The 17,731-nt window shown below is 41.2% G+C and overlaps 1 protein-coding gene across 9 annotated transcripts in view; it reads left to right on the top strand.

Moving 5' to 3' along the window:
• LOC128744127 (putative transcription factor capicua) overlaps window positions 1–17,361 on the top strand; it is a 118,561-nt gene extending 101,200 nt beyond the window's left edge. For 6 of the 9 annotated variants that reach the window (XM_053840921.1, XM_053840922.1, XM_053840923.1 and 3 more), the window contains exons 13-18: window positions 216–1,048; window positions 1,111–1,286; window positions 1,346–1,555; window positions 1,641–1,843; window positions 1,915–2,053; window positions 15,127–17,361. In XM_053840921.1, the coding sequence (XP_053696896.1) occupies window positions 216–1,048; window positions 1,111–1,286; window positions 1,346–1,555; window positions 1,641–1,843; window positions 1,915–2,053; window positions 15,127–15,227 (1,662 nt within the window). In that variant the 3' untranslated portion in view covers window positions 15,228–17,361. The remainder of the gene's footprint in view (window positions 1–215; window positions 1,049–1,110; window positions 1,287–1,345; window positions 1,556–1,640; window positions 1,844–1,914; window positions 2,054–15,126) is intronic. The other 3 variants (XM_053840924.1, XM_053840929.1, XM_053840928.1) reach the window with 3 other exon arrangements.
• Window positions 17,362–17,731: the final 370 nt, after the last annotated feature.

The raw sequence follows: 17,731 nt of genomic DNA, 5'->3' as shown, positions 1-17,731 counted from the left end.
ATCGATGACCAAAAAGCATAGAAATGACTATTCTTGTAACATGACTAATGACTATTTATATTTATTTATCGTCAAACGTGAGTGACAAGACGGACCGTTACCAGCCTTGCACAGAACCGCAGCTTCGCTCGCAACGTACCTGCTTGCTTGCTTGCTCTAACTGTCACATTTTCTTTCTAACACCGAATTTTTCCCCTTCTATCTCTCGATTCCAGTTTGCATTCGTCCTTCCCGACAGCCAGCAATACGCTCTAAACGATCGCTCGAAACTGTACACCAGTGCCACTTCTTCCTCACTAGTTGCTTCCTCTTCTACGCCATCCTATACCTCTTCCTCGACTACTTCCGCTGGCTCTTCATCCAACTCCGCAATACCAGGATTATCAGCTTCAAACGCTTACGCACTAACCTCATCCGCGATGATGCAGGGACAGCAGTTGAAGTCAGCCATATCAACAAGTACAACCGCAACCCTTCAACCAGTACAATATTTGATACAGGGAAAGATACCGAACCTTTTGATCTCTGCCGCCACACAGGGCTACCAACAGCAGCAGCACCAGCACCAACCGCCTCAACTAATGAGTATCAAACAAGAACCGCCGGAATCACCCGGTGGCAGAAACCTACCGGCCACACCAAATTCCTGCTCCTCGAGTACGCTGCTGGCTTCGGCTGATCTAGCCGAACAGCAGATAGCCGTTCCGGCTGGAGCAGCATCCGATGAGACTGATGACGACTTTGAGGCTCCCGAAAGTAAGAAGTTTATTCTTGCTCCAACTCCGGCTCAGCTCGGACGGGCTCCGTTGCAACGACGACAGATGAGTACCGGCAGCAACAATAGTAACGGGGGAAACTGCACTGCCGGACAAACCAACATCATAGGAGACGGCCGTGAGGAATGTAACAATGGCCCCTCGTCCCAACTGCCATCCTCGCTGCCCACGCCAACATCGGCGTCAATAGATGACTTTCAGAGCCCGCAGATTTCTCCGACAACCAAAACGAAAAATTTCTTCAAGAAAGTTAAACCGGATGACATGGATAAGTAAGTGTTCTCAAAGCTGTTGTAATGCCTTAACTAATTGTGTTTTTATTACTTCTGCACAGCGTGCTCCGGCAGGTGGATTTCGAGAAGAAGTTCAAAACATTACCCCAGTTCAAACCAGAGGACTGCCAGTCGCCCAGTGCAATCTCAGTGCCATCGTCACCACGGGTATTCACCCAGAATTACCGTAAAAAACAATCCCAACAGCAGCAGAAACATCAAGAGCAACTTAAAACCCGTACGTTGAAACTTTCTTTCTTTTTAAACAAAATTCCTAATCAAATTTTTTTTTTTTAGCACTGGAAGACGAACATCACCAGCAAACACAGCAGCAACAGCAACATCAACTGCAGCAACAACAGCAACAGCAGCAGCACCATCCACCGCCTCCTCCTCCGCTGACATCGGATAGCAGTGCACCGCTATCGTCCACGGCTACCCCGTCCAGTTCCTACATCATAGGAAACAGATTTTTCGGACCGGACTTCAACATGGAACAGTACAAAGGTAAACCACGTTCCAAACCCGCCGTGTCTAGGCACTTTTCCCCCCTCCAACTAGCGAGAACATTCCTATCACTAATTGAACGAAGGTATCTTTTCCGTTGTAGACATGACGACGGCAGACTGCGCGGACCGCTCGCCGCGCACACCGAAGACCCCCTCGACACGGTCCGTCAATTCTGCCGAGGAAAAGGGCCACCGAAAGATTCTCGAGCAGCGTCGCAATCTGGTGATGCAACTGTTCCAGGAACACGGAATGTTTCCGTCATCACAGGCGACCAATAACTTTCAGGTAAATGGGATTTCCCCGCTATAATAGGTTAAACTAACGACTATTCTAACTTAATTTTTTTTTTGTTCCAGCTGGCGCACAGCGACATCTTTCCGAACAAGCAAAGCTTGCAGCTGAAGATCCGCGAAGTTCGCCAGAAGTGTATGGCTCAACCGCCCGGGTTTACGCCCCAGTCGGCTGGGCCGATGACACCGACCGATCTTGGCACTGGTAAGTGGAGACGGAAGTAGTCAAGTAGGATATGAACAATGTTCACTCAGGTAGACCCAGACGTTGAATAGTATAGGGTTTATTGTGTATTTTTTTCTTCTTTCGATTTTTCTGGCATTAAAAATCAAATTGTATACCTGCAATACAAAAATTGCAAGAGCCAAATATAAGCAAATCAAATTATACTTAGTACATGTTTAATCTTTAATATATTGGTCGGATTTAGTTTTGAAGAGGCGAAAGAAACTGAGAATGGTAAGTTATTTTTTAGCTACTTTTGTTTAAAACCCTAAATCGGGGTGCCTAGGGATCAAAAATAGTTCAATGGAATTAAAAAGAATAGTAGATATTGATTTCAGTTTATTACAATGGGTACTATAGAACCAAATGTATGTTAAAGTGAAAATTTCACACCAACTGTATATAGAGGTACCGCCCACTTAGCTTCGAGGTAGGATGCTGGTCTAACAAGCCAGTCGTCGTATGTTCGAATCTCAGCATCAAACGGGGAAGAGGTGCCAGCCCTAACGATAGGCGAAGTTAAGGAGGCCATCATGCAGCTAAAGAACAACAAGTCAGCTGGAAAAGATGGCATCGGAGCGGAGCTTAATAAAATGGGACCATAAAAGTTGGCCGTTTGTATACACCGATTAATTGTTAGAATTTTGATACGGAACAGCTACCGGAGGAGTGAAAAGATGAGGTTATCTGCCCGATCTATAAAAAGGACGACAAGTTGGACTGTGAGAACTATCGAGCGATCACCGTTCTCAATGCATCCTATAAAGTGCTGTCCCAAATCCCAGTCAAGTTCATTCGAATCACACAGAGGGCTTCGTCAAGGTGATTGTCTTTCATGCCTGTTGTTCAACATAGCGCTACAAGGTGTTATGAACCGAGCGGATTTCAACACGCGGGGCACGATATTCAACAAATCTAGTCAATTCGTCTGCTTTGCCGACGACATGGATATTATCGACAGAACATCTGTGGCGGTGGCTGAACAGTACACCAGACTAAAGCGCGAAGCAGAAAAGATTGGGTTAATGGTAAATAAGTCTAAAACAAAGTACATGCTGACCAGCGGAACAGATGATGACTGACGCCGCTCCTAGGGAAGTAGTATAATGAACGACGGCGATGAGTTTGCGGTAGTCGACGAATTTGTCTACCTTGGCTCACTGGTAACGGCGGACAATGATACCAGCCGTGAGATTCGGAGGCGTATTATCAGCGGAAGTCGTGCTTACTATGGGCTTCACAAGCAATTGCGGTCGAGCAGACTGAGTCGCCGCACAAAGTGCACCCTGTACAAGACGCTCATTAGACCGATTTTTTCTACGGGCATGAAACATGGACAATGCTCGAGGAGGACCTGCGAGTGCTCGGAGTTTTCGAACGACGAGTGCTAAGAACGATCTTCGGCGGTGTACAGGAGAACGGAGTATGGAGGCGGAGGATGAACCATGAACTCGCACAGCGCTATGGCGAACCCAGTATCCAGAAGGTGGCTAAAGCTGGACGGATACGAAGGGCATGTTGCAAGAATGCCGAACAACTACCCTGTAAAGATGGTGTTCGCCTCAAACCATCAAAATCGCTTTCCCCGCCGCCATGGTTCTCCGCCTGGGCGTCATTCGGAATGCCTTTCGAAGTGCTCGTCCAACTTGTGCTCTTCCCCCAGCGCAGCTTCAAGTGAGTGCACGTAGTTTACGGCAACCTCTGGCTACTTCAGCCGGGCGAGAGTTAACCGAGGCTAGTGTCGGTACCAAATGTTATTCACAACGGAGAGTTTTGGGCGCATCTTAACCACCGAGTCAACGTTAGCGCTTCGATAGATTCTGACATCGATAATGTCTGAGAAGTGCCTGTCCGATTTGGTGACCTCCAGGTGTACTTGTGTAGGGGTCTGTGCTGGAAAAAGGTGCTACGTGCGGCCATGTTCTCGGAGGCGGCAAAGTCGATGAGTGTTAGGCCCATTTCATTGGTCAGCTTGTATGCGCTGAACCCTCCAATTACCGGTTTGTGTTCCTCCTCCTGGTCGACCTGCGCTTCAAATCCCCAATGATGATCTTAATATCATGTTTTGGGCCTTGAAAGCCCCATTAAAAACTACAGGTATACAGCCCTAAGGGTTGTACGAAAGGGTGACGTAGGACTATATCAGGTCATTAGATCAAAGATTAATGTAAATTGCATTTCTGGCATATGTATGTTTATAAGAATCTGAGTGCCATTGTTTAAGCGAATGTTTAAAAAAGAAGAGCGAAATATTCAGATTCAATTCTTCTTGAATGCAAGGGTGGCTTTGCAACGCCTACAACCTTTGAGACATAGATTTTTTTTAAAAATCACTTGTAGTAGTAATGTAGTAGCCCACAGATTATTGTATTAAATATGATTATGCGTAGCTTGGCATGTTTCAATAATCTTACTTTAACTCGCTTGTGGCCTTTAAAAGGGCCATTGGTTACAAATAACATTAAAGCCAAAGCACGTTCATCGCAAATATGATGTTGTTTTGATGGTGTTCCAAGTTCCAACAGTCCTCGAGAGGGGCTCGGCATACTCGTGCTCTGTCCCCAGCGTAGCTTCAAGTGAGAGCGCATAGTTTGCGACGGCCTCTGGCTACTTCAGCCACCCGAGAGTTAACCGTGGCTGGTGTCGGTTTAAGGTTTAAGTGAATGTTTAAAAAAGAATAGCGAAATATTCAGATTCAATTCTTCTTGAATGCAAGGGTGGCTTTGAAACGCCTACAACCTTTGAGACATAGAGATTTCTTTTAAAAATCACTTGTAGTAGTAATGTAGTAGCCCACAGATCATTGTATTAACCCATTATGACCCGGGTATACCTAAATTTGGACCAAATGAAGTGAAACTCTGTAATCTATTATATTATGGCTCGAATGTGTCGGGAAACGCAAAATCGTCATTTGGAATGCTTTCAAGGCCAAAATATCGCAGGTTAAATATTTTATAGGCTCAGTTTCAAACAAACAAATTACAAAGTTTTTTACAGATTTCTTATCGAATTTTGTGATAGACTTTACATATAAATACTAATTTACATGTCAGGTAATGTTTCGTCACTAAATGTAGACTTTTTCATGCGTTTTGGAGACAAAAATTTTTTCGCCATTTTTTCAACTTTTTTTCCGCCATTTGTCACAGCTTTGCACTGTTGAAAATACAGATGAAATGACAAAAACTGACAAATTATGGGCCCTATTCTGTAAGTCACGTCGAGTGTCACTTTGCTCGACTAGTCGACTTTTGGTATTATGTAAGTCACACGGGACCCGATTTTGTCGAGTAACTCGACTGAGTCCACCGCCAAAAAGCTAGTGACTAAACGGTTAGCAAGTGACGCCTGAGCTAGCTTTGTTTTGGTCGTGCATTGAGCAGCTATGCTGCCCGCTCTTCTTGCACTCGACACTCGACAGTGACTGAGTCGAGCTGAGATGCTCGACGTGACTTACGGAATAGGGCCCTATATCACACACACACATCAGATTGATGTCTTATCTCTCTTGTAGTGATATATTAACAATGCTAACTATTGAAATTCAGCTGTAAACAGGTTTTGAAGACGAGGTATGATATATCATACGCTGGGTCATAATGGGTTAAATATGATTATGCGTAGCTTGATCTTTCAATAATCTTACTTTAACTCGCTTGTGGCCTTTAAAAGGGCCATTGGTTACAAATAACATTAAAGCCAAAGCACGTTCATCGCAAATATGACGTGCCATTTAAATATCCTTCTCTTTTGACATGAATGGCAAACAGGCACGTAAGTTAGCGACGTCGATTCACTGTCTTTTGCTCCGAGAAGGTTTTACTAGTTTTACTTTCACAGCTTACCGTTTGTTGCATGTGTCAGAAAATATAGCACATACGCAAAAATTACTGTTTTATTTGTATAAGAGTCTTTATCCTCCTACCACAGGCTTGAGGGGTCTCAAATCATCATAAAATAAATTTCGGCCTCCAAAACCCCCTCATGCCGAATTTGGTTCCATTTTTTCCTGTATGGACTCATCATTGCGACCAGTATCGTTTGATCTATTGTGTTACCGCCCGGGTGTTTGCTGTATAACCCGCACTGCATTTATTTTTGCTACAATCACTATTGTGCGGTACATGTGCCAATCAGGGATGAACCTAGTACTCTGATCGGCGACGCCAACCAGATCACCCTTTTTTGAGATACTGCAGGCTGCGTACTATTTGTGCTCCACGATTGCAGAGCAAGTGTTCCGAGGTTAAATATCATCTTTTACGAAACCGAGATTCCGAAGATGATATTTACTCGGACAATGTCCTGTCGCAAGACGGGTAAGCTTGCTGAGATCTTTCTTATTGAGACTCAGCAACTTTTGAGTAGCCCTCTAACTTAACGTTATATATTTTTATATTGTTTGAGCGATTGTACAGTCATCCTACTGGCCATAACTTTTCGGCTCTCCTTTTGTTTCAGCCCACCCTCCAGCACACAGTCAAAGATCAGTGAATCTCGACCCGTGAGCAGGGTTGCCACATGCACAGATTAATCTGTGTTTAACAGATATTTGAAAGGAATCGCCTGTATAGAATCTGTATGCATAGAATACAGATTTTGGCCAATTACACAGATTAAATAGATTTTTGAGCTTTTAAATGAGAGTGAAAGCGACGGAAATAGCCAGTAAAATGATTCTTCGTCTCATTCACTCTCATTGTTTTGCATTTAACAGATTTTTGCACAGATATTTTTCCTCGCTGTACAGATGGCCAAATTTTTCCTACAAAAAACACAGAATTATATGTGGCATCCCTGCCCATGAGTAGAGAGTTGGAGCCACATCTTCGTTTGTCGACTCACGAGTCGGCGTATTGAGGATAGACGAGGATCAAGACTGAACCTCTGCAAGCGCATCGTACAAGTCCTGCTTCTCCCCTATTCTCTCCACCTCGTTCGTTTCTTTGTTTTTCGGCAGAGAGAGCATGCACGGTAAGAAATCGTCCACCGCATCAGTGACCGGCTTGATGCAGCAAGAGCAAATTACTGTGAAGGGCGCCCTGGTACTCCACAGGCTCCGTTGCGGCGAGAGAATTTATAGAACCCCCTCCACCATTCATCTATGCCAGTAGCCATGGATAACAGCTATTAAAACCATCCTCCTTTAGGGGCTTTGGACCCTCTGCTTTGGTTCTTAGTAGTCTTACCTCCTACAAGAACCGTCTTGCAGGCGGAGAGTTTACACTTAGCCTTCGCATGAGTGACCCCTTCTCTGTCCGCATACGACCCTAGTTTCTACCGGTTGTCCGATTTCCACTATGGAACGTATCTCGGATGGTACCAAATTGAAAGCACAAAAATTGAAATTTACAGGAAACCAACGAACACCAAACGAGTTAATTAGCTCATCTAACCACTCCCACCAACACAAAATGGCAGCTTTTCATCACATAATACACAGGATGGAAACATTACCATTAAGTGAGCTAGGTAAATAACAAGAATTGACACATTTTGGAAATTGCAAAACTGAACGGATACAAAGAAAGAACAATCCTGAACATTATTGCCAAGAAAAGAAGAGAAGCATACAAAAAATCACTCACAACACTAACACCAATAACACCAGAACTTAAGAGAGTGGCAGTAGAATATGACGACAATATAACACGCCTTCTCCGTAGAAAAATGAGGAAATTTGGAATTGACCTAGTTTACACCAGCCGAAACAACCAGCTCAAAAATAAGTTGGGATTAACTAAAGACCTGATTGAAGAACACAGAAAATCCGGGATTTATGAAATCAGTTGCCCACATTGCGAAAAGGTTTACATCGCGCAGTGGTCCAAACAGCGAAATACGTGATCGTGTGATATTGCACCGAAACGTGAAGTTTTTCGTATGTAGTGTCTTTAGAAACATTTCTTGGTATAACAAGCCCCTTCTTGTGAGAGAAATCGTTGGGTGATTAATTCCCTTAAAAGTGAGATACGGAATTTATTTTCTCGTATATTCGAGATACACGTTTGGTACTTTCAGCAAAGTTGTAGTAAATATTAATACAAACAACTTTGTCAGACACCATACTTGTATCTCTTCATTGAAATTATCTACCATGCGTTATTCGTGGACAAACCCTTTAAAACAGTTTTTAAACCCTGACTTATTCTGGTAAATTTTTACGTGTTCATAGTGTTCTAGAATGTTGTTTATCTTGCTAAAAGCAAGTGTCAATTGACTGTATCTGTTTGTATCCTCAAAAGTTATAGTTGTTTTAAAAATCCATCTTAGTCATATTTGCAGAATAATTAAACAGTACTTCGGATGCAATAACCTCTGTTTTGTTTACGTTTACTTTCTAACAAGCTAAGCTACCAGCAATTTTTTCGCCGAAAATGAATGTAGACTTAAAATTATTTGACGCAATTAATAAGAGAAAAGCTTCCAAATAACTAACTTATGCCTATTTTGTTCAATTCTTTCGATTGATGTCTTTTCAAAAGAACACACTCATAATGGGCTGGTACTGAATGGCCGAAACACAAATGGTCGAATCACGAATGGCCGAAATCCAAATGGCTAAATTTCAACAACAGTCACAAAAGGCCGTGTCATGAAACACCGAATTTTCTCGGAATGACTAAGTAAGCAGTAGGTCATATATAGTTAATTATATTAAATAAAGGTGTAGGTGAGATGATTCATCATCAAATGTTGTTTTGGAAAAATGCGGAAGGAGAGAGCAATGCAAAATTGAACAAAGAAACCTAGGTTAGTTATTTGGAAGCTTTTCTCTTATTAATTGCGTCAAATAATTTTAAATCTACATTCATTTTCGAATCGGAAATAGGCGAAAAAATTGTTGTTAACTTAACTTGTTAGAAAGCGATTATCAACGTAAACAAAATGGCGTTTACTGCATCCGAAGTACAGTTTAATTGTTCTGTAAACATGACTGAGATGGATTTTTAAAATAACTATAACTTTTGACGATACAAACAGATACACTCAATTGACAATTGCTTTTACAGGTTTTTTGTTGTACTTTTAAGTAGGAGTTGTTTGATCTGCCACCATTTGCCACCTTGGGAAAAATTTAAGCTCAAAGAAGTACTATTTTTTACCAAAAAAGCTCAAAATCTCCGAAACTTTAGAAAATAACATATAGCAATGTTCTACAGAAACGTTGATTTAGCAAGATAAACAACTTTCTAAAACACTATGAACACGCAAAAATTGACCAGAATAAGTCAGAGTTTAAAAACTGTTTTAAAGGGTTTGTCCACGAATAATGCTTCATAGATAATATCCACGAAGAGATACAAATATGGTGTCTTCCACAAAGTTTTTTGTATTGATATTTACTACAACTTTGTCGAAAGTACCAGACCTGTATCTCGAATATGCGAGAAAATAAATTCCGTATTTCACTTTTAAGGGAATTAATCACCCAAAGATTTCTCTCACAAGAAGGTGCTTGTTGTACCAAGAAATGTTCCTAAAGACACTACATGCGAAAAACTTCACGTTTCGGGGCAATAGCACACGATCACGTATTTCGCTGTTTGTACCACTGTGCAGTCGAGCGGATCACCCTTTTTGTAGATGTACGGATAAACAACTCCTACATCCATTCCTCCGGTAGCTTCTCCTCTCACATTTTGGAAATAATCCAATGTAGAGCTGTTGCCAGCGTTTCTCGGCCATGTTTATAAAGCTCTGTGGGTAGACCTTCCTTACCGGCTGCTTTGTTGGTCTTCAGTAACCGATTCTGACTTCTTGGAGATCAAGTGGAGATCATATTTTTTTTTCAGGAGCATTCCTAAGTTAACTTTCGTTTTACCTCCTTCTGCAACTTCGCCATTGCAGTATTCATCAAAGCACAAATCAGCAGTTGCAGCTTCCACCTGTTTGTGATCAGATTCCATTCCTCGTCGCTACACTTGTCAGGTACGATATGTAACCCTTACGAGTTCGGCTCATCTTCTCGTAACGCTTGCGTGTGGGGTCGTTAAATGTACTGGTTGGCGACACAAATTTAAAGACATTTTTGGCTTTAGTTTTCAAAAGGTCGCATAATGCATGTAAGAGGGTTGATTAAGCGTCCTTCTGAAAACTAAAACCAAATTTGCCATTTTTCCTGCGACTAGTCTTGCGGCATGTCTCTAGAACACATACACACCGAAAAGAACTTGTCGTACACCATTTAATGCGGTAGAGAACTTGTCTCCACTTGTAAGACAGGGTTTTGTTATTCTCTTTTGCTGTCGCACATGTAAGCGCAACATACAGCTTTCCCCCATACAACGCAGTTTTAAGTAAGAACGTTCCCAATAAGGATGGCTTCGAGTAATATTTATATCTTACTAGCTGACCCGACAAACTTCGTATTGCCACAAATTAACCTGTGTTGTACATAAATCATGAATCTCGGATGATCTTTGTCACTATTTCGAGTTTTGCAAGCCCCCCAGTGATCGGCGCTTCCGACGGCGGGTCACCGGCAACACTCGCGACCGGCTCGTCCTGAATGATCTAGTGTTACTATAGATAGTTTTTGTGGTCTTGTTATTGATTAATGTTTTATGGAAGAGTCTCGAATTTCTCGAGTTGGATTAGTTTTTGAGTTTCGCAAAAATTTCTGTTTTATTTGTATGAGAGTCCATATCCCCCTACCACAGGGGTGAGAGGTCTCTAACTATCGTAAAATAAATTCAAGACTCCAAAATCTCCCACATGCCAAATTTGGTTCCATTTGCTTGATTAGTACTCAAATTATAAGGAAATTTGTATTTCATTGTATTTGGAGCCCCCCCCTCCTAAAAAGGTAAGAAGTCCTAATTCATAATGGGAAAAATGGTTGCCTCCAAAAACACCCACATGCCAAATATGGTTCCATTTGCTTGATTAGTTCTCGAATTATGAGGAAATTTGTATTTCATTTATGTAGAAGCCCCCCCTCTTGAAGTGTGGAAGGATCCTAATTCACCGTAGAAAATATTTTTGCCTCCAAAAACCTCCACATGCCGAATTTGGTTCTATTTGCTTGATTAGTTCTCGAGTTATGGGGAAATTTGTATTTCATTTGTATTGGAGCCCCCCCTCCTAATGTGGGAAGAGGTCCTAATTCATCACAGAAAAAATTCTTGCCTCCAAAAACACCTACACGCCAAATTTGGTTCCATTTGCTGGATTAGTTCTCGAGTTATGAGGAAATTTGTATTTCGTTTGTATAGGGCCCCCCCCCCCTCCTAAAGTGGGGAGGGGTCCCAATTCATCATTGAAAAAAAAATTGTCTCCAAAAACACACACATGCCAAATTTGGCAGTGGCGACTCGTCCGCATGTTCAACCTGTTCATAGGACAGGCAAACAAAATTCAGCCCGACCAAATTTTGGTTGCACCGACGCATGTGCAATGCAATACGAATTTAGTTTAGTTACGAAGCTGATGAGCAAACAGTTCAACACGACATTTGAACGTTTCTTTCGAGATCTCAATGCACAAGCATACCAGCGCATTATTCCTCTGGTATAGATTCTTGATACTGAATTAGTACCAGGAACAATGTGTTGGTACGAAGGAGATAAAAAGAGAATGTGACACACCTGTTACTCGAAAGCGCGGGCGCTTTATTGTCTCGTTCATCTTCAGCATTGAACAACTTACTACCACATATCCCTATGGCACGCGCTTTGATTCCATATTTTATTTAGTTAGGAAGCTAATGAACAAAACGTTCAACACGACGTTTGAACGTTACTTTAGAGATTAGCACCAGGAATAATGTGTTGGTACGAAGGGGATTTGAAAATAGAGCGCGGTTGGCGATTTGGCATGCATTATTCGCAAAATTTTCTCATTAACTCGTTCATTTTTAGCATTGAACAACTTACGCATATTGCTTGTGGTGCGTGTGATGTGCGCGCATCGCAGTAAGGTGGTAATTCTTGAATTTCGTTCAATAGGTAAATTGAACCAAAAGTTTTCGGTTCGTAATTAAAATTCAGAGACCAGTTTGCTGGTAAAGTAAACCGTCATATTCCGTTGCTATTTAAATAAATAGGGATATTCACGTAGCGCTTGCTATGTTGCGAATACGGAGTATTGCATACTTATGCTGCCGCTACTCGCATAACAGTTCCATCTCCATAGAAACTGGAACTGCAATGCGAATTGCGGCAGTATATACACGAAATACACCGTTTACGCAACATGGCAAGCGCTTCGGTGAAAACCCCTAATGTTTGTTTCATGATTAAAATATAGAAATGCGATAATAAAAAAAGTTGCGTATTAATTTGTATTTTTCGCTGATTGAACAGGTAAGCTAAACCCCCACGAGTCGCCACTGAAATTTGGTTCAATTCGCTTGATTAGTTCTCGAGTTATGAGGAAATTTTTATTTCATTTGTACAGGAGCCCCTCCTCTTAAAGTGGGGAGGGGTCCTAATTCACCATAGAAAATTTTCTTGCTCTCGAAAATCTTCACATGCCAAATTTGGTTGCATTTGCTTGATTAGTTCTCGAGTTATGAGGAAATTTGTATGGAAGTCCCCCCTCTTAAAGGGGAGAGGAGTTATAATTCCTCTTATAAAGAGGGGAGGGGTCTCAATTTACCATAGAATAAATTCTTGTCACCGAAAACACCCACATGCCAAATTTGGTTCTATTTGCTTGATTAGTTCTCGAGTTATGAGGAAATTTGTATTTCATTTGTATAGGAGCCCCCCCTCCTAAAGTGGGGAGAGGTTCTTATTCATCATAGAAAACATTCTTGCCTCCAAAAACACCTACATGCCAAATTTGGTTCCATTTGCTGGATCAGCTCTCGAGTTATAAGGAAATTTGTATTTCGTTTGTATAGGAGCCCCCCCCCCCCCCCTCTTAAAGTGGGGAGGGGTCCTAATTCATCATAGAAAAAAAATTTGTCTTCAAAAACACACACATGCCAAATTTAGTTCCATTTGCTTGATTAGTTCTCGAGTTTTGAGGAAATTGGTATTTCATTTGTACAGGAGCCCCCCCTCTTAAAGTGAGGAGGGGTCCTAATTCAACATAGAAAATTTTCTTGCCCTCGAAAACCTTCACATGCCAAATTTGGTTCCATTTGCTTGATTAGTTCTCGAGTTATGAGGAAATTTGTATGGAAACCCCCCCTCTTAAAGGGGAGAGGAGTTATAATTCCCCTTATAAAGAGGGGAGGGGTCTCAAATTACCCTAGAATAAATTCTTGTCACCGAAAACACCCACATGCCAAATTTGGTTCTATTTGCTTGATTAGTTCTCGAGTTATGCAGAAATTTGTGTTTCGTTTGTATGGGAGCCCCCCCTCTTAGTAGGGGGAGGGGTCTCTAACCATCACTAAAACCTTTCCTGGCCCCAAAAACCTCTACATGCAAATTTTCACGCCGATTGGTTCAGTAGTTTTTGATTCTATAAGGAACACAGGACAGACAGACAGACAGACAGAAATCCTTCTTTATAGGTATAGATTCTGTATCGTTTGCCCATGCTATTCCAGCTTGAACTGTAAGTAAAAAGCGGCGAATGCGTGCCATTTCTATGTGACATTTTGTGTGACTGATCATCGCACATAAGAAAATGTTTTCTTACTATCATGTACGTATTCGGGCTAGGTTCGCCGCTTACAATAGATAGGCACTATCGATCAGTGCTTAAAATTATCAGTTGATACTCATAAAATTGAATATCAACTCGCTCCCTATGTAGCTGATATTTATCAGCATGAAAATCAATTTCAATATCCAGTCACGATATTATTGGAACAGATAATCATTATTCCATTTTAGAGATGAATATCAAATATCAGTATCAACGAATTCGAAAACAACAATGATACTCAGTATCAAAAATGTCAGTTTTTCATCTCGAGGTGTTGATATTTTCACTAAGCGTTGTTTTCACCATAAACGTTTGATTTCAACGCAAACCGCACAAACAGTTATCTCAACTTTAAAGTAAATTGTCATCACAAAGCCTACTGCAATCTGTTGCGTCCCAACCCACTAGAATGTAAATATTCAGTGCAAGGCGCTGAAACTGATATTCATATTCACTACCATGGAACTGAAAATGATATTCAGCTCTGACTTTTTTGTAACACATGAATTTTTCGAAACGAATATATGTACAGCAACATCGAAAACTCAGCGCTTGGTTTATCAATGAATTTTTATTGCAATGATATACATATTTCTACTGGAAAAAAGAGTTTTGATATTGCATTGACTCAAAGTCAATCATTTTGAGTTTCGATAAAGTGATTTTTTCCAGCACTGCTATCGATACACAGACAGTGTCGAGCGATTATACTGGTTAAGAGTCTGAGATGGCATTGCATGCCCCACAAAGGAATCACTGGCATTTCTGGATATGTTTGGAATCTTGGGTAACTTCCCCCTCTCCAACCAGATACTGTGAAATTGGAGGGATTGTTAATGTCAATTTTGCGACGTGATTAAGAGACCAGCATGAGCAGCGCACTGCGGTCCTAGAATTTTTTTTAGAGATTCTAGGAATGCTATCCTAGTCCGACAGATTTCTGAACCTCCAAGTCTGGTGCACGACTGATGCAAGATAATGGGTATGTCCAATCAAGTATTCAACTGCAGAAGGCACGCCGCCCTCGAGCTACATGGTGATAAAATTTCAACTTTGATGAAGGTTTCGCACTGTCCACCAGCGACTGCTTCTTGTTGTTTCTTGGATAAAAAGCATGCGGGGTACCATTCTTGATGGCCTCCTGTGCTACAGCCGTAACATATGTGGTCACGAAAATTACGATCCTTGCTGAAGTGTATCCCTCCGCATGTCCAACGCGGTGTCTTGGATTGATCGTGTAAGAGAGTGGTGCTGCCTCGATTACTTCGGTCGATCTCCGCGACGACGCAAGCATGAATATACACGACGTACAGCCGTGTAAAAGCCCAGAAGTAGTAATCTAGGTTGACTCCGATCTCAATCTGTTTTTTTGCAAGAGAATCAATGGAATTCCGAAGCTATAAGTAATCTGAAAAGTGATGAAATTTTTTTTATAATTTTAGGAACTCCATCCGATCAATCGCAACAAACACTGCAAAGCCTACAACAGCAGCAGCAGCAACATCAGCAACAACAACAACAACAGCAGCAGCAACAGGAATAACCGAAACAAGGTCGCCGGTATTTGTTAACCTTTTACAATAGGTAAGCACTAGAGACATTCCAGTGTGATACCAGTTTGTAAAACAAAAGTTGCTTTTAACTACAGCATTTCAGAAACCGCACCAACATGGAAACATTAGAACATTTGCCATTTGCCAATCGTAGAGTTATACGATTATCTTTGATTACGCTGAAAACAATAGAACAATTATCATGCTACGACACACGCACTATACAATAGCCTAAACGATAAACTAACAAAAAAATTCAATCATCTTAAATAACGTCACAAGCTCTTACTTTCAAATAACTCTTATAAGCCAGCAGAAAAAAAACAATAAATAAACAATAGTTCTTACGGAACAATCAATAACACAAAGCAAAATATACAAAATAAAACCAACCAACCCTGCTTTACCGACTCGCACGTGTCCTCAATTGCACCGTCAACGGTTTGGGAAAACTAACCCCCCCCCCTCCCCCCACTATCTGAGCACCTACCGATCGCGGCCATGTTGTTTCTCAATGTACATCATCTGCTTAACAAAACACAAAACCGACCCGAAGTAAGTAAGCATTATTGCACCTATACTATTAATCGGTGCGCCAATGCCAAAACGACACCCAGCTCAGGCCTGTGTCCTTTCTCTCTGTCTGTTTCTCTGTCTGTGTGTCTCTCTCTCTTTTTCGGGACACTCTAAACAATGCACTCCCCGTCGTGGCAGTGCGAAACAGAAAACAGCCCAAACCAGTCTCTTGAATTTAAAATTTTAGAGGTTAAATAAATTGATAATATGAAATGAAAAAAGCGTCACGTGAAATTAAATTGAATTAAGATCCATTATGCCAGCAACGCGCATAATAAGCATCTAGTGATTTTAGTCGGTAAGCTTCCGCCAGAGGGAAACTCTAGACATACAAAAAGAAAAGTACACGCAAGTGTTAGTTAAGAAGAAGATGATATAATATTAATGATAATAAAACAAATTGTAAATACTATTGCAAAGTTAATGAATGTAATTTGTCCTGGAAAGGAAGATAGAATCAACAGTTGTAGAAAGTACAAGATTTATAAACAAATTTTACTGTGAGTTGTAAAAAATAATGTTGGCAAAAACCAATCGAACATTTTGGAAAGATAAACGCAGCTCGACCATTAATTATACTGAGCGTTTTCCACTCTTCATCACACCCTTCTATCTCAGTGGTTCTCTAGATTCTCTGACAGCCAGGTTTGTGGAAAACCGCAATCATTCTCTCTCTCTCACTCTCTACTTTCCCAACCCACCACCTCTCACACCTCAAACGACACATATTGTTTTTGTAACTAATTCCATCGAAAGTTCTCTCGCCAATGTACAGAAAAATGTAGCACTTGTAGAGTACCTCATTCGAACGAAAACCTTCAACCATTCCCCCCGTCTCATTTAGTCTATGTTACGATGCACACATTTAAATACAAACAGCCTAACACAGACTCACGGACGACGATCCTCAGACCGAACCTTTTTTCACACACCCTTCTAGAAGTGGTTAGTCAACTAACGAAATATGGCCGTTAAGATTTACGAAAAACAATTGAGCAAATGCTTCGCCAAATAATGGCAAGCATCACAACCATGTACGTAAGCAAACGAAACAAGAAAAAAAACAAATGGAAACCGAAAATCATGTCTGAATCGCTCGAAAGCATATTACTAAAGGAAAAGAATATTACAATTTATACACGCCAATGCCCATTTTATTTCAGTGAATGTTGTCTTTGAGGATGTAGTTGAGTAAATTAGCTATAGAGAAATGGAAAACCGAGTTTGAAAAACAAGTGTGCTAAACTCTGTCTAAGCCCACACACAAACACACACACATACACACGAGCACATACAAACAAACAAACACATACATTAAATTCAGTCAGAAGAAAGTCAGATTTGTAGACAATGTCGTTAGGAGTGCATCGCATGCCAGTTATTGCAATGCAGTTGATTGATCGAACTCGAGCAGCAGCAGCAGTAGTAGAGTACGGCAATTGTACGATTATACAAAATCCAACCTTCAACAAAACGATTGGACATTTGGAAAATGATTGTAAAAGAAAAAACAAAACAAAAAAAAGAAACCCACAACAGTAAAATACATAACAGTTGAAACAATTTAAAAACGGTTGTTGTCACTGGTGAACAATTTCCTATCTATTGCAGAACTCGAGTTGCTGAAAAAATAACTTGCTTCTCTGGCAAGTTGGCAAGTCTACAGTCGATGGGAAGTTCTTTTAGCGGTGCCTTATAATCCATTTCCACTTTTCTTTCACCTACTCGACAAAAATATAAGTACTACCGAAACGTAAGCGATATGAACGCAAGTGCTCTAGACTGGTTGCTCACCGAAGGTACGAATCGTACGGGGTCTAGCCAGTTGTCTCCATTCAATTCGATCTTGAGCCAGTTCAACAATCACTTTCGGCACTTTGGTCGAGCCATTGAGTTCCCCTGTTCTTGGTGGGGTTGT

This window comes from Sabethes cyaneus, chromosome 3 (assembly GCF_943734655.1).
Source record: "Sabethes cyaneus chromosome 3, idSabCyanKW18_F2, whole genome shotgun sequence".
Classification (NCBI taxonomy): Eukaryota; Metazoa; Arthropoda; class Insecta; order Diptera; family Culicidae; genus Sabethes; species Sabethes cyaneus.
Note: the sequence above shows the minus strand (reverse complement) of the source record. Positions and strands in the feature narration are given on the sequence as shown.